The 20,883-nt window shown below is 31.0% G+C and overlaps 1 protein-coding gene across 2 annotated transcripts in view; it reads left to right on the top strand.

Moving 5' to 3' along the window:
- The window catches only part of LOC123694672 (netrin-B-like), a 127,282-nt gene extending 116,814 nt beyond the window's left edge, over positions 1-10,468 (top strand). The window contains exons 5-7 of one of the 2 annotated variants that reach the window (XM_045640167.1): positions 1,284-1,355; positions 7,094-7,274; positions 7,548-10,468. In XM_045640167.1, the coding sequence (XP_045496123.1) occupies positions 1,284-1,355; positions 7,094-7,274; positions 7,548-7,698 (404 nt within the window). In that variant the 3' untranslated portion in view covers positions 7,699-10,468. The remainder of the gene's footprint in view (positions 1-1,283; positions 1,356-7,093; positions 7,275-7,547) is intronic. The other variant, XM_045640168.1, reaches the window with a different exon arrangement.
- Positions 10,469-20,883: the final 10,415 nt, after the last annotated feature.

The following is a 20,883-nucleotide window of genomic DNA, read 5'->3' as shown; positions in this document are numbered from 1 at the left end:
TCATTATAATATTATGTGCCAAAGTATCTTTCTTGATCAGCCAGTCACGTCATTATTTAAGGCGCTTTCTAAAGAAAATTGAATTTGCAGATATAATTTTTAGTTTTCTCATCATGTTGCAATATAGGTACCAATTGTATAGGTACTATGACTATGATTATAGCAATTACTAATAAGACTTCTTTCTCATATCTTTTTCTATGTTGAGCTTTTTATCACGGAAATAAAATTCAGAAATCTCTGAAACTAAGGTGGTTTCAGAGATTTCTGAATTTTATTTCCGCGCGTCTTGGTACACTTTTAAACTGTTAAATGAATCTCTATCCCAATTATTAATATTTAATACTTAGAATTTTTTCAATCCTACTTACCATTTTTTTTATAAATCAAATACAATAATCGTGAATAGCAAACGTAATTATAATTTTAATTTCATATTCTTAACAGAGTGCTTATTGACTGAATCCAGTCTCACAGTAAATTTATTTGCAATTGATGTAAATCCTGCATTAAACCCCGTGCCGACGTTTTCTTTCAGGCTTATTTTTTATTCATCGTCATACCATATTCATACCTTTTTGTTTTCCTTATATTTGTGTCAAGTGCTATGAGACGAGGTAAAGACTTTCTGTATGTTGCATGCGAATATTTTTTTAAACTGTTTTCATTAGAAATGTTTAGTGATAATGTAGTTTTTTTTATGAGGTAATGTATATTAGATCATTTTAGTAAATGTGCTATTTTGTAGTACATAAAAGTTTTAATTTGAAATTTTTTTACTTAAGAAAAATGCTTTTGGAATAATATGAAATTGTGGCATTATTATGAGTTTCATTGTAACGCAAAATATGTTGTATTCATCGCTATGTGCTTTTGTCATACTACTAAAGCAACTACCAATAAACAAGAATGGCCGAACTAATTTTATGTGATTTGTCTCAGACGTCGTCAAAACAACCATAAAATTCAGGAAAAGTATTTAAGGTACTATTTGATGGGACTATACGAAAATTGCCATGGTAGTTCGTTTGCAATACACTAGAAAATAAAAATCATTCATTAAACAAAAACTTGGTTCATACATAAAGAAAACATATTGCATGTGTAGATTGTTCCACCAACAATCATTGTATTGTTGGAATATAGTTGCGTTTGGAATGTTTGGGACATATCATACGTTTGGAATGTGTGGAAAATTCTATACGTTCGGAATGTTTGGAACATACCACACTTTTGGAATATTATGTAGAACATGTCATACTGACTTGCTATGTGTTGGACAGCGGAGCAGTGCGGCCGGTGTCGCGCCGGCGCGAGAACGCTAAGTCTCAACAAGTTTTGCAGCCGAGATTACGGTAAGTTTGCAGTTTGTGAGAGTATTTTAATGGGTAAGATTTTATGTTTAAATTCATTTCTTATTCAAACAAATTCTATAACTGTATCATAACGTCCAGGATCTTTAGGAATCATGTTGATAGGGTCGTGTCGTCGTTAAAATAAAATTATTGTTGATTTTTCGAATGTTTTAATCGGGGAAAAGTGTAATTTTTGATAATTATAATATCATTCCTTGTAAACATTTGGCTTCTAGCTTTCTATGAACTTAAAATTTGGCTACTATAAAAGCGATTTTTGACCTAGAGAGTAAGAAAACAGAATATTAATTAATAAAATAGTTTATTAACTTCTATACATATAATAAAATAGTAGGAAAGTCAAAACTGTACATTGAATATTTTTTTAAAAGAATACATAATCCATGATCTATATTCGATATAGAAGCCAAAAACATAGTTTTTAGAATTTTTGTCTGTTTGTCTGTTTGTCTGTTTGTCTGTTTGTCTGTTTGTCTGTATGTACTTCCGAGCTAATCTCGAAAAGTACTGTATAGATTGACTTGAAATTTTGCATGAATATTACTAACAGGTCGGGAAAGGCTATAGGCTACATATTATCAAGCTATCACCTCCGAGGGAGGAGCTGTGAACCTTTATTTTTCTTACGTATTCCGTGTATTACGCAGCGTACAATCTAAAGACTCATGTTTAAATGTTGTTTTTGGGTTAGCCACGCTATTATCTAGCTTTACACTATAAAAACTACGTTATTTACGTTATTTTGGCAGAGAAACAGTTAAATGAATCTTAGCAGTATTAAGACAAATTTGAAACAGCGCCATCTATGGAATGTTATAAAAAACACACGTTAACTATTGGAAATTAATAATCAAATGACGCATATATAAATGTTGTTTGACAATATTCAGATTGACACTATAAAAATTATGCCATTTAAGTAACTTGGGAAGAGAAACATAGTTTTAAAAAGAAAGTTGTACAATGTTAATTTTGTAACAGCACCATCTATGAGATTTCGTAAAAATCAAATCAATTTCCATGTTAACACTACTGAACACAATGTTAAAAATTAATAATTTAAATATAATTATGTTATTTATTTATTTAACTCTTTAACCCATAACTTCCGTTCCCTATAAGATATATTTCGTGTAAATAATAAATATACTACATTTTTTTAAAGTGAGGGTAGATGTTTATTATTTTAAGTAAAACTAGACACCATTATCTACAGTTAATCTAATGATTGTGTTCATTAGTTACAATTTTAAAAATCTTCGTGTTTTATAAATTTACTAGCTTACCGCCCGCGGCTTCGTCCGCTTTGTCTAAAACCTAATAAATTATATACTAAAACCTTCCTCTTGAATCAGTCTATCTATTAAAAAAACCGCATTAAAATCTGTTGCGAAGTTTTAAAGATTTAAGCATACAAAGGGACAGAGAAAGCGACTTTTTTATACTATGTAGTGATATTTATAAAGCAATTGAATGCCATAAAACCAAAAATATCAAATGCAATCTTCGTGTTTTGTGAATTTTCACCATCATGCGTTCCCACAAAAGGTAAGTTGTTACTTATAGGTATTTATTTTTTATAATGATAGCAATTCATGTTTTTTGTTGGTATTATATTACACTTTTAGAATGAAATAATAAAATGATGAATTCTTTTATTATTTTGAGGTGCATTGGGAACAGTAGTTTTTGATAAAATTTTATTTGTAAGTAGCTTTTTTATAGATTTACAGTTAACTTTTGATTTTTTTATTTACAGAATCAATGCTCATAAAATTATATCGCCTTTGGAAGACGATTTCTGCTGATATTTTTACTACACCACTTGAAAATTGATGATTTGATGATAAAGATAGTAGCAGTGAGAATTAAGTGGAAATTAGTAATCATCCGCTTCGTCAATTTTTGACTGATGTTAATGTCCAACGTCCCATGATTCAATCATTGGAAGTATCTCGGGAAATTTTGGAAGATATTTTTCAGGACGGAGAGGAGGGGCAGCCAACCACATATCAAACTACTACGTTTTAGTACCGAAAAATTTTTTATTGCCAAATGAAACGTAAAATTTGCACTCACAACTTTACAAGTTATGTTTTTATTTTGACTTTGCGGTTATCTGATTATAATATTTATCGTTATGGCTATCGAGGTACCGACCGTACTGGGATCAGAGTACATAATATACAGTCCATCATCCAGGATTGCATTTTCACACTGAAAAAGATGTTTTCTTTGAATCGTAGTTGCTTCAATTATTTATTTTTAATCATTTTACATAATATGTTTTATATTTTATAAATATATCATTTTCATTATTTAAGTAGATAAAATAAATTATGTAACGGTTTTATAAGAAAACACGTTATATATTTATTAGGCGACGGTGATTTCTTCCAGGCAAAAGATATTCATCAGCTCAATAAAATTGAATAGAATGTTGTTAGTTATTCTTTAGATTCAAAATTGTATTGAGCATTTCCGTATGCAAGTTGTATCGTAGTTTAGATATATCATAGTTTTTACATATAAAGTTCCAACAAAACCCTCAAATTTTTGAGTAGAGTTGAGCAAGATAATTTGAAAATGTGCCGTGTTAAGTATTATAGAAAAGGTTAGTTCGTTGGTAATTATTATTTCTTCTTAATTTACATGTTGTTAGTAAAAATAAACTTTGACTAACAGTCAATGTAGTCAAAGTATATTTTAACTAATACTACTTAATATCTATTATGCTTATGTTCAGTATTTATCTGTATTATTATTGCTTGACAATTAATATTATATTTTCGTGTCGTATACCAAATTATAAACATAAGTTTGATGTGTAATTAGCTGGATTTATTTTTACACACTCACAGACTTATATTTTATGTTAAAAGTGTTAATAGTGTAAATCATAATATTATATTTTTTCACAATTAAAAATAATCCTTTTTTCTGATGGTGTTGGCATTGAATTAAACCGCGCTGTCGTTTCGTTCACAAAAAGTGATGTTATAAGAGATATATATTCGGTCCTCATATCATAAAAAATCTGTGCGAAAACAATAAACACGTGTAAGGCACGGCAAGATCCTCACGGCAGATCGGGGCGGTATGACGCGAAGTGGTGACAGCGTTGTCACTGTATCGCTCTTGCCACGCGCGCGTCAACAGACTTATTCGATAGTTCAGTTTTGTATTAAGACCGCTGTGACAACCAACCCGTGAGACAACCAAACCCGGTCTCCCCTAGACCGAAACCTTCACTGAGAGGGTATGACGTCTCACAGCTGATCGCAAACGGCATATTGTACTATCCCGTGAGACCACAACCCTCACTGAGAGGGAATTACGTCTCACTACTGATCACGACAGTCATATTTTATCTCGAGAATCTGAAACTTTACTCAATATGAAGACCGTTTGACAAATGATAGGGTGCATCATAATATTATTCGATCTCTTGAAGATGAACATGAGCATAAGCAATGACTAGAGTAGATACGCGAATATTACAATTATATGAGACAATAATGATTAATAAGTTTGTTTAATGAAAGATTAAGAATTGAAACTATTCGGTCTCTGTAAACGTACGAATAGCGAGAGGCCCGTCTTACTGCAGACAGATTTCGTCATAATGACTTGAGGTAAACAATCTACGAATTCGGTGGTGTGGTCTGACAAATATAAAAGTGGGTTTGCTTATAACCTCACAATTGATTACAGATCATCTTCTGTATAGGCGATATTAACGTAGTATATTCTTTTTGTAATGCTTTAAGTGTAGTAAGGAGTCGGCTTTCGTTTGAAGATACACCGGAACCTTTGAAATCACTACTTTTAGAGGAACATACTGTGCAATGTAAACTGTTATTAGACAATATTCGCTCTTATAGTAGTGCGTTTCAAATGATCCTTCGGTGCTCTATAATTATCAGAAGGTCCGTTCATGCTTACTTTTAAGATACAAGGTCAAGTTTACCATTTGATAGGATCCCTTTTGCCTGAAGGCCAACCTAAGTTTGTTTAAATATATTTTGTATTCGACTACAACGAATAGTGGAATACAAGAAATCAATATTTCTCAAATATAAAACTGAACTCATTTCACAATTTTAGAACAGGTTAATTCGTATGTATGCAGTTTTAAATCGACATTAGAAGCTTTTCCTCAAGATGGTGATATCGGCACTCAGGAACTCCCTGGACGTGTTATAACGCCCAGGCCACAGTATTACAATTTTTCCTACAGTAGGGCGGCGAATGTATTTTCGCATAGCAACGGAGGGGAACTCGCGGGGGGTCAAGTGACGCGGGCCACGTACCACAAACATGCTTAGTTTGTGGTACCGAGCTCGAAAGATAGTCATAGATATCGTGTTTTTAGTAAAGTTACTATGTAAACTAACATAATTTAATACTTAGGTACATATTCTATAATGGTGTGCTCAAACTGTTAATCTACATTTAATTTCGATTATTATTTGATAGTAAAGTAAAAGTAAAAGTAAAAATTATTTATTCTTTAAGACACGTACATCAATCATACATACATACATTACATAGTGTTTAATACAGTTTCTTAAAGAAAAAACGTTAAAATACAGGAAATAAAATCATTTAGCGGCGATTATTTTATGGTAAATATTTAAATTGCATTAAATATTTACCATAAATTTAATACATAAACATAAACATAATAGTTACCTACAGATTAAAAATTAAATTATATTAAAAATTTATACAAACAATAATTAAATAAAAGTAAAAAATTAAGAATAAAAGGAAGGTCATAATATAAAAAAAAATTGATTTCAATTCATAGCAATAGTCAATACATAAGGCCTGTTTCAAACCAATTACAATCACACTTGCTTAAACAAATTCCACAGGAAAAATCCAAAAAAGTTGAAGACGAACAAATTGCTCAGTCTTAGCATAGTCCCAGGAAAGAAGCAATTTTGTTAGCATGTTTTAGTTATGCAAGTATTTTTAAATAGGTTCAAGTGTCTGATGATTTTATTATGTAAAAATAAAGAAAAGTAAGAAAAAGTAATGTAGAATTTTTTTTTTCAATTCAATTCTTTATTCGTTTCGTTTTCACAATTTTTTTATAAACTCATATAAATTGTAAATCCCTGGTTAACCCACTAGGAAAAACCTGTGCGGGGTCAACCAGTGACCTCCGTCGGCTTAGCATATTTTTAACAATACGATTTTAACAGTATTTAGAGACAGAAATTTTTATGTACAATCTTTAAACTTAGTTAGCCTTAACTTTAAAAAAAAGAAATAAATAAATAAGTAAGATTAATATATAATATATATAAAGATATTCATTATAACATGGTTTCTTATAAGTTATCTAATTATGTGAGTTTAGATGTGTGTCTGTGTGTGTGATTTAAATCACATTCATTCATGTTTTCTTCAGATTTTAAGATTTTCTTATCAGAGTGTTCAATTTTAATGTAGTTAAATTTTATAAGAGACAATAATTAAGAACATTTTAAAATAAAGTGTCACGTATTTTTTTTTAAACGACGAATGACGAAAAACGACCTTACCGCGGACGAAGTCGCGGGCAACAGCTAGTTCATAAATAAAATCGTATTAACAACATGGCATTCTACAACATTTAATCTAATAAGAATTGTAGAATGTTCAAGAATCACAAATTCTGGAACGTTCCAATCCCAACCTAATCTGGAACATTCCACACATTGCAGTCATAATGGGTCGGGTGGTCGCGCGCGAGGCGGCGGGCGGCGACGGCTGGGTGCGTCTGGCGCTGAGCGTGCAGGCGGTGTACAAGCGCGCGCCGCGGAGCCGCCTGCGAAGAGGCCAGGCCGCCCTCTACGTACGCGCCATCGATCTCGCGTGCAAGTGCCCCAAGATCAAGATTAATAAGTACGTATATTAAAATGATCTGTATTACTGTAGAGTCACTTGGTTGACCCAGTCAAATTCACCTGTAATCTAACTTTTGTATATTCGATTTAAACACCATTACATTTTCCATATATAAAAATGAGACTTTAGGTTACAAGAAGCAGAACAGAGAAACATGACAAAGCGAAGAGATAATAATATAAGGAATTAAAAAAACTGGTCAAAAGCCAGGACATTCGCAAATTTAAATCATAAACTTACAAAATGTTAATCTGATTCGTCTTTTCGCAGGTCCTACCTAATCCTAGGAGTGGAAAAAGAGGGTGCGTCTTCAGGTTTCCCGGGCTTAACGGTTGGAGAGAGGACATTGCTTCTGGAATGGCGGGACGACTGGCACCGGCGCATTCGGCGCCTCCAGAGGCGCGCTGTCAACTGTCATTAGCCGATGCCATCTTGGATTTAAAAAAGTTGCCGCAACGCTGAGGTCTCGCGATATACAGCCTATAAAATCGAATGTTGAATGGTTCCGTCTATGTTCCGTGCAAATGTTTAACTGCCATTATGCTGTCTAATGAGAAATAGTTCACCTAGTCGTTTGTAAGGATTAATAATAGATCGATATAAATGTCTAGTTGTCTTTCGCTTAATATCAATTTAACTCGATTTTTTAGGTGTGACAATATTGTCCATTTCTTGTCTTAATTTATACCAAAAAGTTATTCTTTTCCCTTCCTAGGATTTCGTTATCACTATCCAATTGTCTACATAGTTATGTTTAACTTATAACAGTTAATTTAACTATGTTCATGATTGTAAAACAAGTGAGTTTTAAGATTATTTATTGATTAAATAATATAGATTCTAGGGCTAAAGTTTCGTTCCAATTCATGCATTTTGTATAATTGTTATTTTATATTGAAATGCGTATGTTAATATTGTTTTAGGTACTGACAACTTAGGCGCTTGACGTTAAATTTATGGCGCGTTTTTTGACATTTTGAATGTATAATATAGAGTATAAGTTTTGAAAATAATTCATATCCACAGATAGTCATAATGTTTTAACGTACCTCATTTATTAAGTACATTATATTTAAGATTAGACTAATTTACGTATTAGGTATTCTATTGCCGACTTCCTTTAATTTATTTAATTTGAACCGTATCTTTCTTGCCAAAGTAACTTAATGCTCTGAGTACTTATTTTTCTTTCTTATAAAATTTCTTAACACGATTATTTTAACACCTCAAAATGTATTGTACAGTATTATTAGCTTTACTAAAATAGAATTATAAAAACTTACCTTTTGAAAACATTTTATTAGAAAATTACAATATTATGACGAGACGACATAAAAGAGATTATTATACCATTAATGCCATTACATCGGTAAAAATCTCATTTTCAATTGACGTGTTATTTTTTTTTATTCCCCCACAGACTCTTGATTTGCCATAGACTATAATAGAAGTACACTCGAGTAATCATGTACAATTGAGCCGTCAAAGATCTAGGTACAGTTACATGCACAATGCAACAAATCATCTTGACGGTTGAACAATTTACAATTATCTATTGTTGGTGAATCGCTGTGGTCGAATACACATAGGCTAGTGACTAGTCAAAGCGAAGATTTTGCAAGCGATGTATTATTACGACAAATTTATATTTCAATATTTTTGTCTTTAGATGTTTCATCTTAATGCTTTAAGTATGTGCCAAATTTACTTAAAAATTTTCGATGTTATTGTCATGAAATTGAAAACAAAAAATAACATCTTCAATTACTGATGTTATTGTAGTTTTTAAACGATTTATTCATTAAATATCAGTGTGCCCGAGATCACGCTTGTTGTAAAGGGCCTTTTTTATTTTTGCCTCCTTGATAAAGTTCTTCCATCTCCCGTACAAAATTAACGTAAAGTTTTTTTTTATTTGTTTATCTATCAATTCTGCAACTTTTCCCAAAATCTATCTTGTGACTTCCTGGAACACAATCTTAAGCAGTAAAGTACACATCGTGGCTAGCAGAAACAATAAATAAAATTATGCGTATAATCTGGCGCATAAATCACACAAAATTATTCATTGTATGCTTTTCCCGTCATAATATACGGCTTCTCGGACATACATATAACCAAGCAGGAAAAATTTTATGTGTTTTTATAAGTGGTTATTATTATTATTTACTTTTTGCTTTATCTGTGGTCAACATAAAAAATAATTTGTTTTCAAAGGGTATTTATAATTTAAAGATATCGTATTTAAATGACTTAGAATCGCTTGAACGTAATATGGATTGTAAAAAGTGTATTTAGTTTGTAGAACGATTTAATAATCCATTTCTAGTAATGCATATCTTTAGATTTCTTACGTCAAATTAATTTTACGCGCCAATCATTTTTTTTTTACATATTTAGTTTACCTTTACTTTATTTTTTTTTGGGTACCAGATTGTTTTGTATATCAATTAATTATTCAATTATTATAACATTTATGCTTACATCTTGGTTAATTATAAATAATTTTTTTTTCATGTCGTAGTAATTAATTATTTTGGCGCGTAGAATGATCTTATATGATTGAATAGAATCGTGATGTTTTTAATAGATGGGTGTAATATGTGAATATGTAATCTATTTCTTTTTATATCATTACAATAGACTTATTAGTACTTAACAGGCAAAAATAAACAGGAAATTATATGGGTGACTGTATTATGGATAAATTATAATAAATTCGAAAAGTACAATATTTACACGCACAAAATCGCAAAATTCTCAAATAACTGATAATTATGGCCTAATTGATTTAATTCTTGAAAAAAATTGATTAACATTTTTTCTAACGCTTAATTCGTAAAATTTGTAGGTTATAATTTATGTAAGAACGTCAATTGAATTTAAGGTAATTTAGGCGGGAATTTTTAGACAGATCATACACAGTTCACAGTTTATAAATAATTCGTATTACAGATAAAAATCATATCAAAAAATACAAGTTTAGAGTTTAAGAAAATGGGTTCAATAAAAAAGAATTTCTTTTAATTCGTGATTATTCTAAATTATGTTTTAAAAATATTATGGTCTGTCTTTAAAACGTATTACGCCGTGTAATAGCAATGAACTTGTGTTTTATTATACCCTCCTCCTGTGATGTAATAAATGTTATTGGTTATATTTATTTAAAATAAAGTACATTAATATACTTATTTTGTGTTATCATTTCATTTACCCTTTTACTGATATTTATTTATTAAGTTTTCGATAGTCTGATATTAGTTGTAAAATTGTCACCCCTTATTAAATCTTATAATAATTGATACCTATATTATTTAAAAAAGTGCTCATATTTTTCATTCGTGGTTTTATTATCTTCAAGGCATTTTTCATCAAAATCGATTTTGAAGTTTCTACCTATAAGACCAATAGGAGCGAAGCAATGTGGATAAAACAACAGGGCACAGCTAGTTAGACATATAAGCATACACACAGATATAAACATGAATAAACATCAAAGCAAGGGAAATAAATCAAAAAGGCCGAATATAAATAATGCTGCAAACACATAATAATGTCCGAACAACGATAGCGGATACTACTGATTTCCCCCGGGCCTCCGCCCTTAATAATTCAGCTCACATCCAAACTTATTGTGAGCAAAAATACATATATAGGAAACAATAATTCAATTATGTTTATGGGAATGTAACGAATTTTTTTTATGATTATTCAGATGTAGGAAATACTCAAAAAAATTAAGGGTCACATGCTCAACATTCATTTTCACGAAATAAAAAAAATATTGTACCATAAAAGCAAGATTTATTAAGTTATACATACAAGCTTTTGATTATTTTATATTATTTAAGCTTTTGATTAGTCTCAATTTACAATTAAATAACGTTGTGGCCCATTTTCTTTTGAGTGGGATAGAGTGGAGAGCACATGGGTTTATAAATTCATAAACGCAGGTAAGATAGCGAAAAAGCTAGTTTCATACAATGTTTCATATAGACATTTCTTGATAACTCAACAGATATTTTCACAGGTTCCATAATAAAATAAATATATTTTAATGGGCCGCTGGATAGATCGATCTAACTACAGTTCAATGTTCCCTTCGCGATTGTATTGCGATTTACTAAGGCTATGTATGAACTGACGACTTAAATGTAATGCTAAAATAAGCTAAAGAAAAATAACAGTGGGATTTGTTATTCATTTTATGCTATTATGTTAACCTCAAGTCACTGATGATAATATTGCCTTGTTATTTTATTTAAATAGATATCTAATAATTCAATTAAAAGCAATATTATGTCAGTAATAACGTTGAAATGGGTTTAGATTTAAAATCTATATTATACGAACGCAATTCATTATCTTCAATTGATGCATAGATACTGAAGCATCAAAACACTGTAAATGCTTGATAACTATTCAAATAGAGTCTTCAAACAAATCCTAAAACTAATGAAAGTACATTACATAAACACAATTTCTATTACACAGTTGTCTATTCTTTAGTATTGTCATATGCGAGTGTCCCTTCTACAAACAGTACGACTCTACGCTTCAACATTACGACACGCGACTTTTAATCGCATGCGACGTAAAATCGCTCGACGTAATCCGCCTTAGATAAACTTGAACTCAAATATAAATCCGGTAACAATAGCCCGTAATAACTTACCTCTGTTGAAATATAATACACATTTTAATAAGTCCATAAATGTTGTGTGTATACACGGCAGGTGGTTAATAACACGACAATCTTTAGTCAATTAATACAGAAAAGTGTTTAAAAAATGATATTTTACAATGTTATTTATTTACATAATATTCTAAGTTATAACATTGGCACAGAATAATAGTACCTAGCTAGTTGACATTGGGAAGTGTTTGGTGGGATATTTTATTCCGCCGTGTAAGTAAGATCTTTACAATATTAAGTACGTAGTCTTAATCATTGTAGAGTCAAATATAATTGATTGCACTTTCTGTCTGTTTCCACCTTAATCTGGCAAAGCTGAACCATTATCTTCCTACAACGAATGCCTTCACGGATTGCAGCATGTTTGATGTAGACGTAAGGTATGAACTTAAAAAATGTCATTCTAACTGATGAACGCCACCTATTCTGAGCTCATTGTCATTTAAAAAACTTCTAGAAAAATAATCAAATGGTGTTTAATATAAATATATAAATATATTTTTGCAAATACCACCAGCCTCTCTTCGACACTTGCATAAGTAATCCCTTTTTAGCCAACTACTCTTATAAGTTATACCGTAGCTTATAGGAGCCTTATTATGTAGATCACATCTAATATATAAAAATCAATGCCACTTTTCGTTGTAATTCCATAACTCGAGAACGGCTGAACCGATTTCGATAATTCTTTTTTTATTATATTCCTTGAAGTACGAGGATGGTTCTTATGTAGAGATAACGTTAATATGTACCACGGGCGAAGCCGGGGCGGACCGCTAGTTTCTTCATATAATAAAATAACACTGTATATAAACACGCTTTCATATGCCTTGTTGTATATTTAAGAGATTTATTACAGTATCATGAAACAAACCAATATAGCCTTGATTGCAATCTATAATATTATTGCAACTAAAAATACACATATCGGAAAACGTAAGTGTTCAATTTCACAATTAAACTGAGTTGTTTTCAAAACATTAGAAACTATTTCACGCTTCCTTCAAAGGTCGATAACGCGATATTGCAATAAAAACACGCCATTGTGTTTTATACATTTCATTGCGAAAAACTTTCAAGCTCAAAGTTGTTTTACTACTTTTTATTATTGCCCTAACTTGCTTTTTCACTTTTCTATAGACGTCGCAAACATGGTAAACTGTTGGGGAAGAGTCTGTATGCTATTGTAAGCTATATTCTCAACATAAATTTAAACACAACTAGGTCTTCGTGTTCTGTAAATCGTTCGTAGAGCTATTTATAATTATTACTTATGACGAAACCATTTATCTATCTAAACTAATATTATAAAGGAAAGATTTGATTTTTGACTAACAGAAAGCTACATAATTAAGAAGTAACATAGGCTATGTATTATTGTGTCAGCTTTTATCCTGGGTCAGCCCGGGCGGACCCGGGACGAGCGGATATAGTAGGTAATAATTGATTTATATTGCTTCAAGTGCATCTAGCAGTTTGTTATATGTTAGAGTTAGAAATAAAACTACAAATTTTAAAATGTAAATAATATCAATGATTATTCAATCAACTCTGATTGCATTCCGATTGTCTTCATTACAATTGAGTAGTTGCAATTGAAACTATTGATGAATCCATACTTAACCGCCTGGCCTTCGATAGTCGGCATGTTGTTACACATTGATGTACAGGATGGGAGGGCTGAAGAGAAAAACAAATGTATACTATACTAATATTAAAAAGCTGAAGAGTTTGTTTGTTTGTTTGACGCGCTAATATCAGGAACTACTGGTCCGATTTGAAAAATTCTTTCGATGTTAGATAGCCCATTTATCGAGGAAAGCTATAGGCTATACATATATCATCACGCTAAGACCAACTGGAGCGGACCAGTTGGACTGGACTGAACTGGACCAACCATGCGGGTGAAACCGCACCTCGCAGCTAGTTTATAATATAAGGATGTGTTTGGCTTCGTACTAAATATTATATGAATATTATACTAACCTTTTGATATTTCTTACTAATTTAGTTAATATTAGACACTAAGAGATAGGCGGATAAGGGCGGAAACCTAGTAGATAATAAATTATACATTTATTTGCTTCGTCTTATGGCGGCTCTACATTCGTGCCGTGAACTTATTCTCAGTAAATTAAACTAAAAATAGCTTGAATAATCCTAAAGGAAAAAGAAATTTATTAAAATAACACGTTCGATTTAGTTTAGTTTTTATTAAAAAAAAAAAACCTAAAAATAAGAAATAAGCTTTAAAATTAGCGAGAATTGATTAGTTCCTCACTCTCATATCAATTGATTACCATTGCAATACGCCCTGCAATTGTAGTATTGCTATCATTAGAACAATAGGAAACAGCAAATCGATCACAATAATCCTGTAAACTGGCAACAATGGAGTAATTTAAATTCGCACGAGGACATTAATCACGGCGGCTCGAAGAAATGGCGCGAACGAGCGAACTAGATAATACGTCATTAGTGCTGACTTCGATTGTTTTCCCCCCAAATGTTTTCTTTGCTAGGGTTGTAACAACACTAAAAATACTACCTTTAATGGCAACATTCTGATTCAATATGGAAAACATAACATTTAAGTATAAACTGTGTTGAGCTTTTTACGAGAAACATAAATTAAAAACTATAATTTATAAATTTTAATTAAGGATGAAACCAATATTTCAGAGCAAATTTCCATAAAATATCATCATTAGACGAGGATAATATAGATAATATAGACAAACTGCATGTGCAGTTTTGTGGGACTTAGACTTAAGTTATTGTTATAATTTGTAATAATAATTTCAATAAAAAAAAAAAAAACTCACCTCTCTGCTCTACTCTTTATAATATAACTTATCTCATGTTTATAAATATATCTGTGTGAGCCTTGAAAATAAAGAATTAAGGAACAGTAAGATTAATTATAACAATTAAAGTATAGAAAAATTTACACAGTGAAAGGATGAGAAACATTAAACTGTAACACATGTGTCGATTATTATTGATTCCTATACCTAACCATTCATCCGTTTATTTTATTATCTGAAGTTGAGCTGTTTTTAATGTTGTTAATATTTCGCTGTTCATTTTTGCGTTTGTTGACAAATATTAACGGACTTTAAGCCGGTCTTTGAGCTGACTAGAGTCAGATCATATGTTTAAAAAAAGATAGGTAAGTACGTAGAATTTTAGTTAATCTTCTTTAATAAACTGAAAACTTGCAAGATTTTTTTTACTTAGGTAAACCTACGCTACTCTCTTACACATGATAACTTATTATGTATATGATTCTTCCATATTAACTCCCATTGGCCATATATAAATTAAACAAAAAGAATAAATAGCAAGAGAAAAATGAGAAAATGGATTTTATCCCATAACTCTACATTATTTTCATCCCTTTTTTGCTGAAAAGGTCACTTCCAGAAACGTCGAAAACCAACCGTCTTTTTTTTTAACTGACGTTCAAAAACCGTCGAAAAACATCCATCCCGTTCGTTTTTGCCAACCCTGTGTGTTAATCCCACAGGAACTAGCACTTGTAGTGATTTATCGGCGGCAAACGAATCCCGGATTACCCGGCATTACTCGGACTTGCCCGGACTCGCCCGGGATTGCGTTAATCGGTCTATTGGCGAATTGCATCTGCTTTCACACTTAATACCTGAGCAAGGTTTAGGTTTTGTTAAGAGCAGAGTAAATTGTTTACAGACTTGATGAAGAAAAAAGAAATGCTTCTAAAATAATTCCAATGAAAAGGTTTTGTTATTGTACCTAGATTTTATAGCTATCGCTCTATTCTTAAAAACACTCGTTTTTGGTCTATTTTTTTTTACATAAAAATTAGAAAACACATAAATTTAATATTAATTTTTGTTTTATAATAAAAATCGTATAATTAGTCTAAAAAAATTAATACGAGCTTTTTCTCTGCTGTGTGGTATACGATTTCCAATATTTCAGTAGCAACCTGAAAGAAAACAAACAAATAATAAAACAAAAGTAATAAGTGTTAATAAAACAAACACTCCCCTCAAAATAGACTAGTTTTTCTTGAAGCACAGTAATAAGGTTGGATATTTCCCCCGAGGACAATACAAGACAGCAGATGTTGTGTGATTAATAGCAGTAATATCGTTTTTAATTAGCTTTGTTCTAGATCATTCTAGTAACTTGTGGAACGAATTATTTACTATTTTATTGTATGTGCTATGTACCTGTTGCCCGTTGTAATTGTAAATTCTTTGTTTGAAAACGTTTTATAAAACGTAACGGAAGTATATAAACCGCCTCTCGTGCAATATTTTAGCGCGAATTTTACGATGTTATTGCTCCATAGATTATTGCAACAATAAAAAACAGAGATTATAAATATTTTAATCGATAAGATACAAAAAAATATGAACACAATGTAACTACCTACTTAAGTACTTTTAACATTCAATATTAATCTAAAAAATTTAAGAAAATTTACACCAAACATTATCATTTATTATTGATGTACTTTTGTAGGTATAACCTCCTAAGACCCCGCGTACAAAATTTTGTACAAAATAAAATAGTGTTATCTGACCCAGCTCTGTCATATAGTTTATAGTAGTAACCGCCCAGTGTACAATTTTTTGTACTTATTCTTTTAACAACTGTAGTTTTTTTCAAATCTTCCCGCGAATAGTTTCACATGTCAAAATTACTTAAATAGTTTGTATTGTCTATCTTATCAACGCTGCCAACAAAAAAATAAGTATATTTTCAAAACTAGCTGTGATGAACGACGAAACCTGCCGCTCCCTCGTGCTAAGAGTAAGTTTAATCTCAAAATACTTATATAATCACTAGTTTTCCCATGTCACTTTTAATGTTATTTTATACTATAAGGTGTAAATATTACACACTATTAATATTTTTTGTTGCTGTATTGAATAAAGGTGATTCACAAAGTCATCAATTATTTTGTTCAATATATTGTACATTGGTTCTCAGTATCAAACGTTAGGTATCTGCTTTTCATAGAGAGTATTTTTGTTTTTATTTTAGATTCTAATGAAAATGAGATTCTTCAGTGTCTAAATGAATTAGAATATGAGTCAGAAGCTGAAGAGGACCCTTTTGAATATAATAAGACAGATGACGAGTACATGCCAGATGGAAGAGAGGAATCTTCATCTTCAAGTTCTTCTAGTGAAGATGAACAGCCGCTTATTGAAGATGACAATGATGATTCTCCTTTTTGCGAGGATCAAGTCGCAGCAGAACACGAATTCGTCTACGTTGGACACGTGATTGTAGTCGTGGAAGAAATATTATAAGCACTCGCGGAAGAAGGTAGTCGTGGGAGAAGAAGTCGAGGACGCGTAATTTAATATTGCCTTAATAGAAGTTAAGTCTAAAGATCTTAAATGGAAAAATTTTGTTCTCTATTTAATTTCTATAATAAACTTTATTTTTTGTAATTTTGATTTATTATTTTCTCTGCTACATTAAGACCCACTGTACAAAATTTTGTACAAAAGATAGAATTACAGAAGGTGACCAAAAATGTCCCATAGACACCTGGTATTACGGTAAAAATACTTTCGAAACCATAGAAGGTATAGCTTCAAAATTACGACGTTTTACGTCTCTGGGTCTGACAGCAATAAATTAATTTGTGCATAATTTTGTACAGTGGGTTTTTACGACTACCTTTGGTAGTTCCGATCTGGGTCTTAGGAGGATATAGTCTGGCTATCGAAAGATGAGACTGGAAAAAGGCGGCAAATTCAAAAAATCAACATATGGCAACTTAGGTTATAGTTGGAAATATAGTTTTAATACTTTTATTTATTATTTTCTCTTACGAACAAAAAAAAACAACAAACTCTTCATCTTTATAATATTGTTATATGTAATATACTTAGAACAGTTAAGTGATACAGATAGACAAAAAAGAACACCGAATGAAAGCAAGAAAAAACACAATAAAAATACAATTAAAGTTTGTTTAATCAATATCAAATGTAAAAATTCAACCGCGAGTGAATAGTAAGAATCATTATCACTATCTCTGACTCTTATTATGAACCCTTCCATTTCTGCAGTTATTACATTTCGTTTTTTATACTATCTTCAACACGAATAACATGGTCCGGTCATAGAAGAAATCTCGTCAAGATTTTGTGTCTTTAAACATTTTGAACGAAACAGATCATTCAATTTTTTTTATTGTTGCTTGAATAGAATATAACTGGACTATTGGTATCATCCATGTTACCTGCAAAATAATAAATATTAAACAATGCAATCAAAATGAATAGTATCAAAATATCAAAGTCACACTTAACAATGCATTGAGATATTTCACGTAAACACTCTTATTTTTCTTTGAAAACTACATCTCTTTCAACTTGTTTCTTTTCAAATTTACTAATCATAATAAAAAGAACCTTTTTTAAGTCGCATTTCAATGTTTTCGTCTCGTTTTCAATTATAAATCACTAAAATCGCGGAAATCATTTTCACTTTGACACATCAACAACTCAGGTTTTAATGACAATTACGTAATTATAAGTGTTGCCATATAAATTTTCGAAATAAAAACCCAGTCTCATCTTTCGTTAGCCAAACTCTAAGTTATACTTAGGTTCATAGCATATAACCACAGAATACTTAATAGTAGCTAACGCTAATATACCTAACCACAACCGAGTTCTCTAAACACAATAATTACAGATATCCATCATTGTCAATCACCTAGTAAAAATCTAATTAATATCACTTCCTAAGATATAACATTGCATCTGAGACTTTAAATGAATAATTGCCTACAATTAAACGCATAATTATTATTTATTGCGCATAATTAAACTAGTATACCTAGTATTCTCTTGATAAAGACAGGATATTAATGAGCCGTGGCACAAAATTGTTAGAACGACAAATTACTCTAGGATAGATTTATTTTATGTGACATCAATATTTATTCCCACTTTTTCTCCTAAATACCTTCCTGTAATATCACACCCTGTATAAAATATGGATAAACAATTAGTATACTTAAAGAAAATCGTTTAATATTTTTTTATATTGGCAATTTCAACTAGAGCTAAGCTTAGAGCATTAATGCTCTAAGATTTCAAACTTTTAAATAAATACATACCAAATAACAGAACTGATTAATTGACAAGTTTTATCATCTATACTAATATTATAAAGCTGAAGAGTTTGTTTGTTTGTTTGTTTGAACGCGCTAATCTCGGGAACTACTGGTCCGATTTGAAAAATTCTTTCGGTGTTAGATAGCCCATTTATCGAGGAAGGTTATAGGCTATATTTCATCACGCTACGGGCAACAGGAGTAGAGCCACGGGGGTGAAACCGCGCGGAGCAGCTAGTACAAAATAAAGGTATAGACCCTCAAAAATTACTTTTGTAAATAGAAACACCTTACAGTTAAATGATAGCAATGTTTCCAAACCAATGATTATTTTTACTATCTATCTAGGCGTTTTTTAAACTTGAATGCTTTAAAATCTTAAAATGAAATGAATAGATGCGTGTTTTCGTATTCTTTATACTTTTATAAACATAAATTATATAAATATACGGATAGATGTTCACTCGAATAAAAAATGTCGACCATTAAATCTACATTTGCGGTAACAACATTAACTCTTACCATTTATAAAAAAGAAATGTCAAAAGAAATAAACTGGATTCCGCCATAATCATCGGAGCGTTCAAACGAATGTTGCCAAAATAACAAGGTACACATTTTTCTTTCCCTACGCCAACCTTAGGGCGCAATGCGTGTTGTTCGGATACATATTTTGAACTATTCTGCTGCTTTTTTGAAGCGGCGAAAAACAGAGGAGCTTCTCAAGTCTACGCGTATATTTTTTATTACTATAATAACTTTTTACAGAGTAGCCCAATTCGCAAATGTATTATAGATGATTGTAAATACTTAACTGTGGTAGATCCCTTCTAAAGTGACGTTCCACAATTGATAGAAAAAAAAAATCGATAGTTGGAATTATGACGAATGCGTAACGTATGGATTGTTCTAATAATTATAACAAAGTAAGAAAAAATTGAAATAAAACAGTAAGGTAAAAGCACCTAATACGGAGGTATTTCGCAACATTTGAAAAAGTCTTTCTAAAGGTGCCAAACCACTTTATCGTTAAAAGTGGAACTTAAATTTTGTATTGCTGTTGAGTCTATGTTTATTTTCATGATATTTCTTATTTTAAAAAATTATTTAAATAGTCATGTCGATTTTCCCTAATACGGAGGTATGATTTTGGTCAGAGCCTAATACTGCGGTAGGCGGCTCCTAATACGGAGGGTCAGATATTATATACATTGAAGTTCCGTACAAATAATATTTGTTAAATAATAGGAATGTGTTAGTAAAGTAAATTGTAAGTTTTTTATTCATTAACCATTGGTTTGATTACGTTGATTCACTTTTAATGTGTTTCATTTATGCTTTTAGTTTTATCGGAAAAAAAACACGCATATCAAATAAGAATCCACAAAAAAAGACACAAAACTTCTTATTTATTTACGCAACCCTAAATCTGATAATTTTAAGTTCTATGAAATAGGGCCGTAATAGGAGATCATATATAACCTAATACAGAGTTACCTGGAAATATCTACCACCGTAATAGGAAAACTACTCGTGTTTTTAATAATCCTAATTCTGACCCATCAAAAATTCGATAAACAAGAGAATGTAAATGCTTAATCAAATGATAACAGTTTTTTGGCTCAGATGTGTAAAACTCAAATCAACAGTTATACAAAATAAATGATTTGTGATACATTAAAATACACCTTCCTATTTTTACCCCTTCTAAGAAACAAACATTTTGTACTCAACCATTTTCATATTTAACTGGATTTCTAATTAAGAAAACATAC

Source organism: Colias croceus, chromosome 9 (assembly GCF_905220415.1).
Source record: "Colias croceus chromosome 9, ilColCroc2.1".
NCBI classification, from domain to species: Eukaryota; Metazoa; Arthropoda; class Insecta; order Lepidoptera; family Pieridae; genus Colias; species Colias croceus.
Note: the sequence above shows the minus strand (reverse complement) of the source record. Positions and strands in the feature narration are given on the sequence as shown.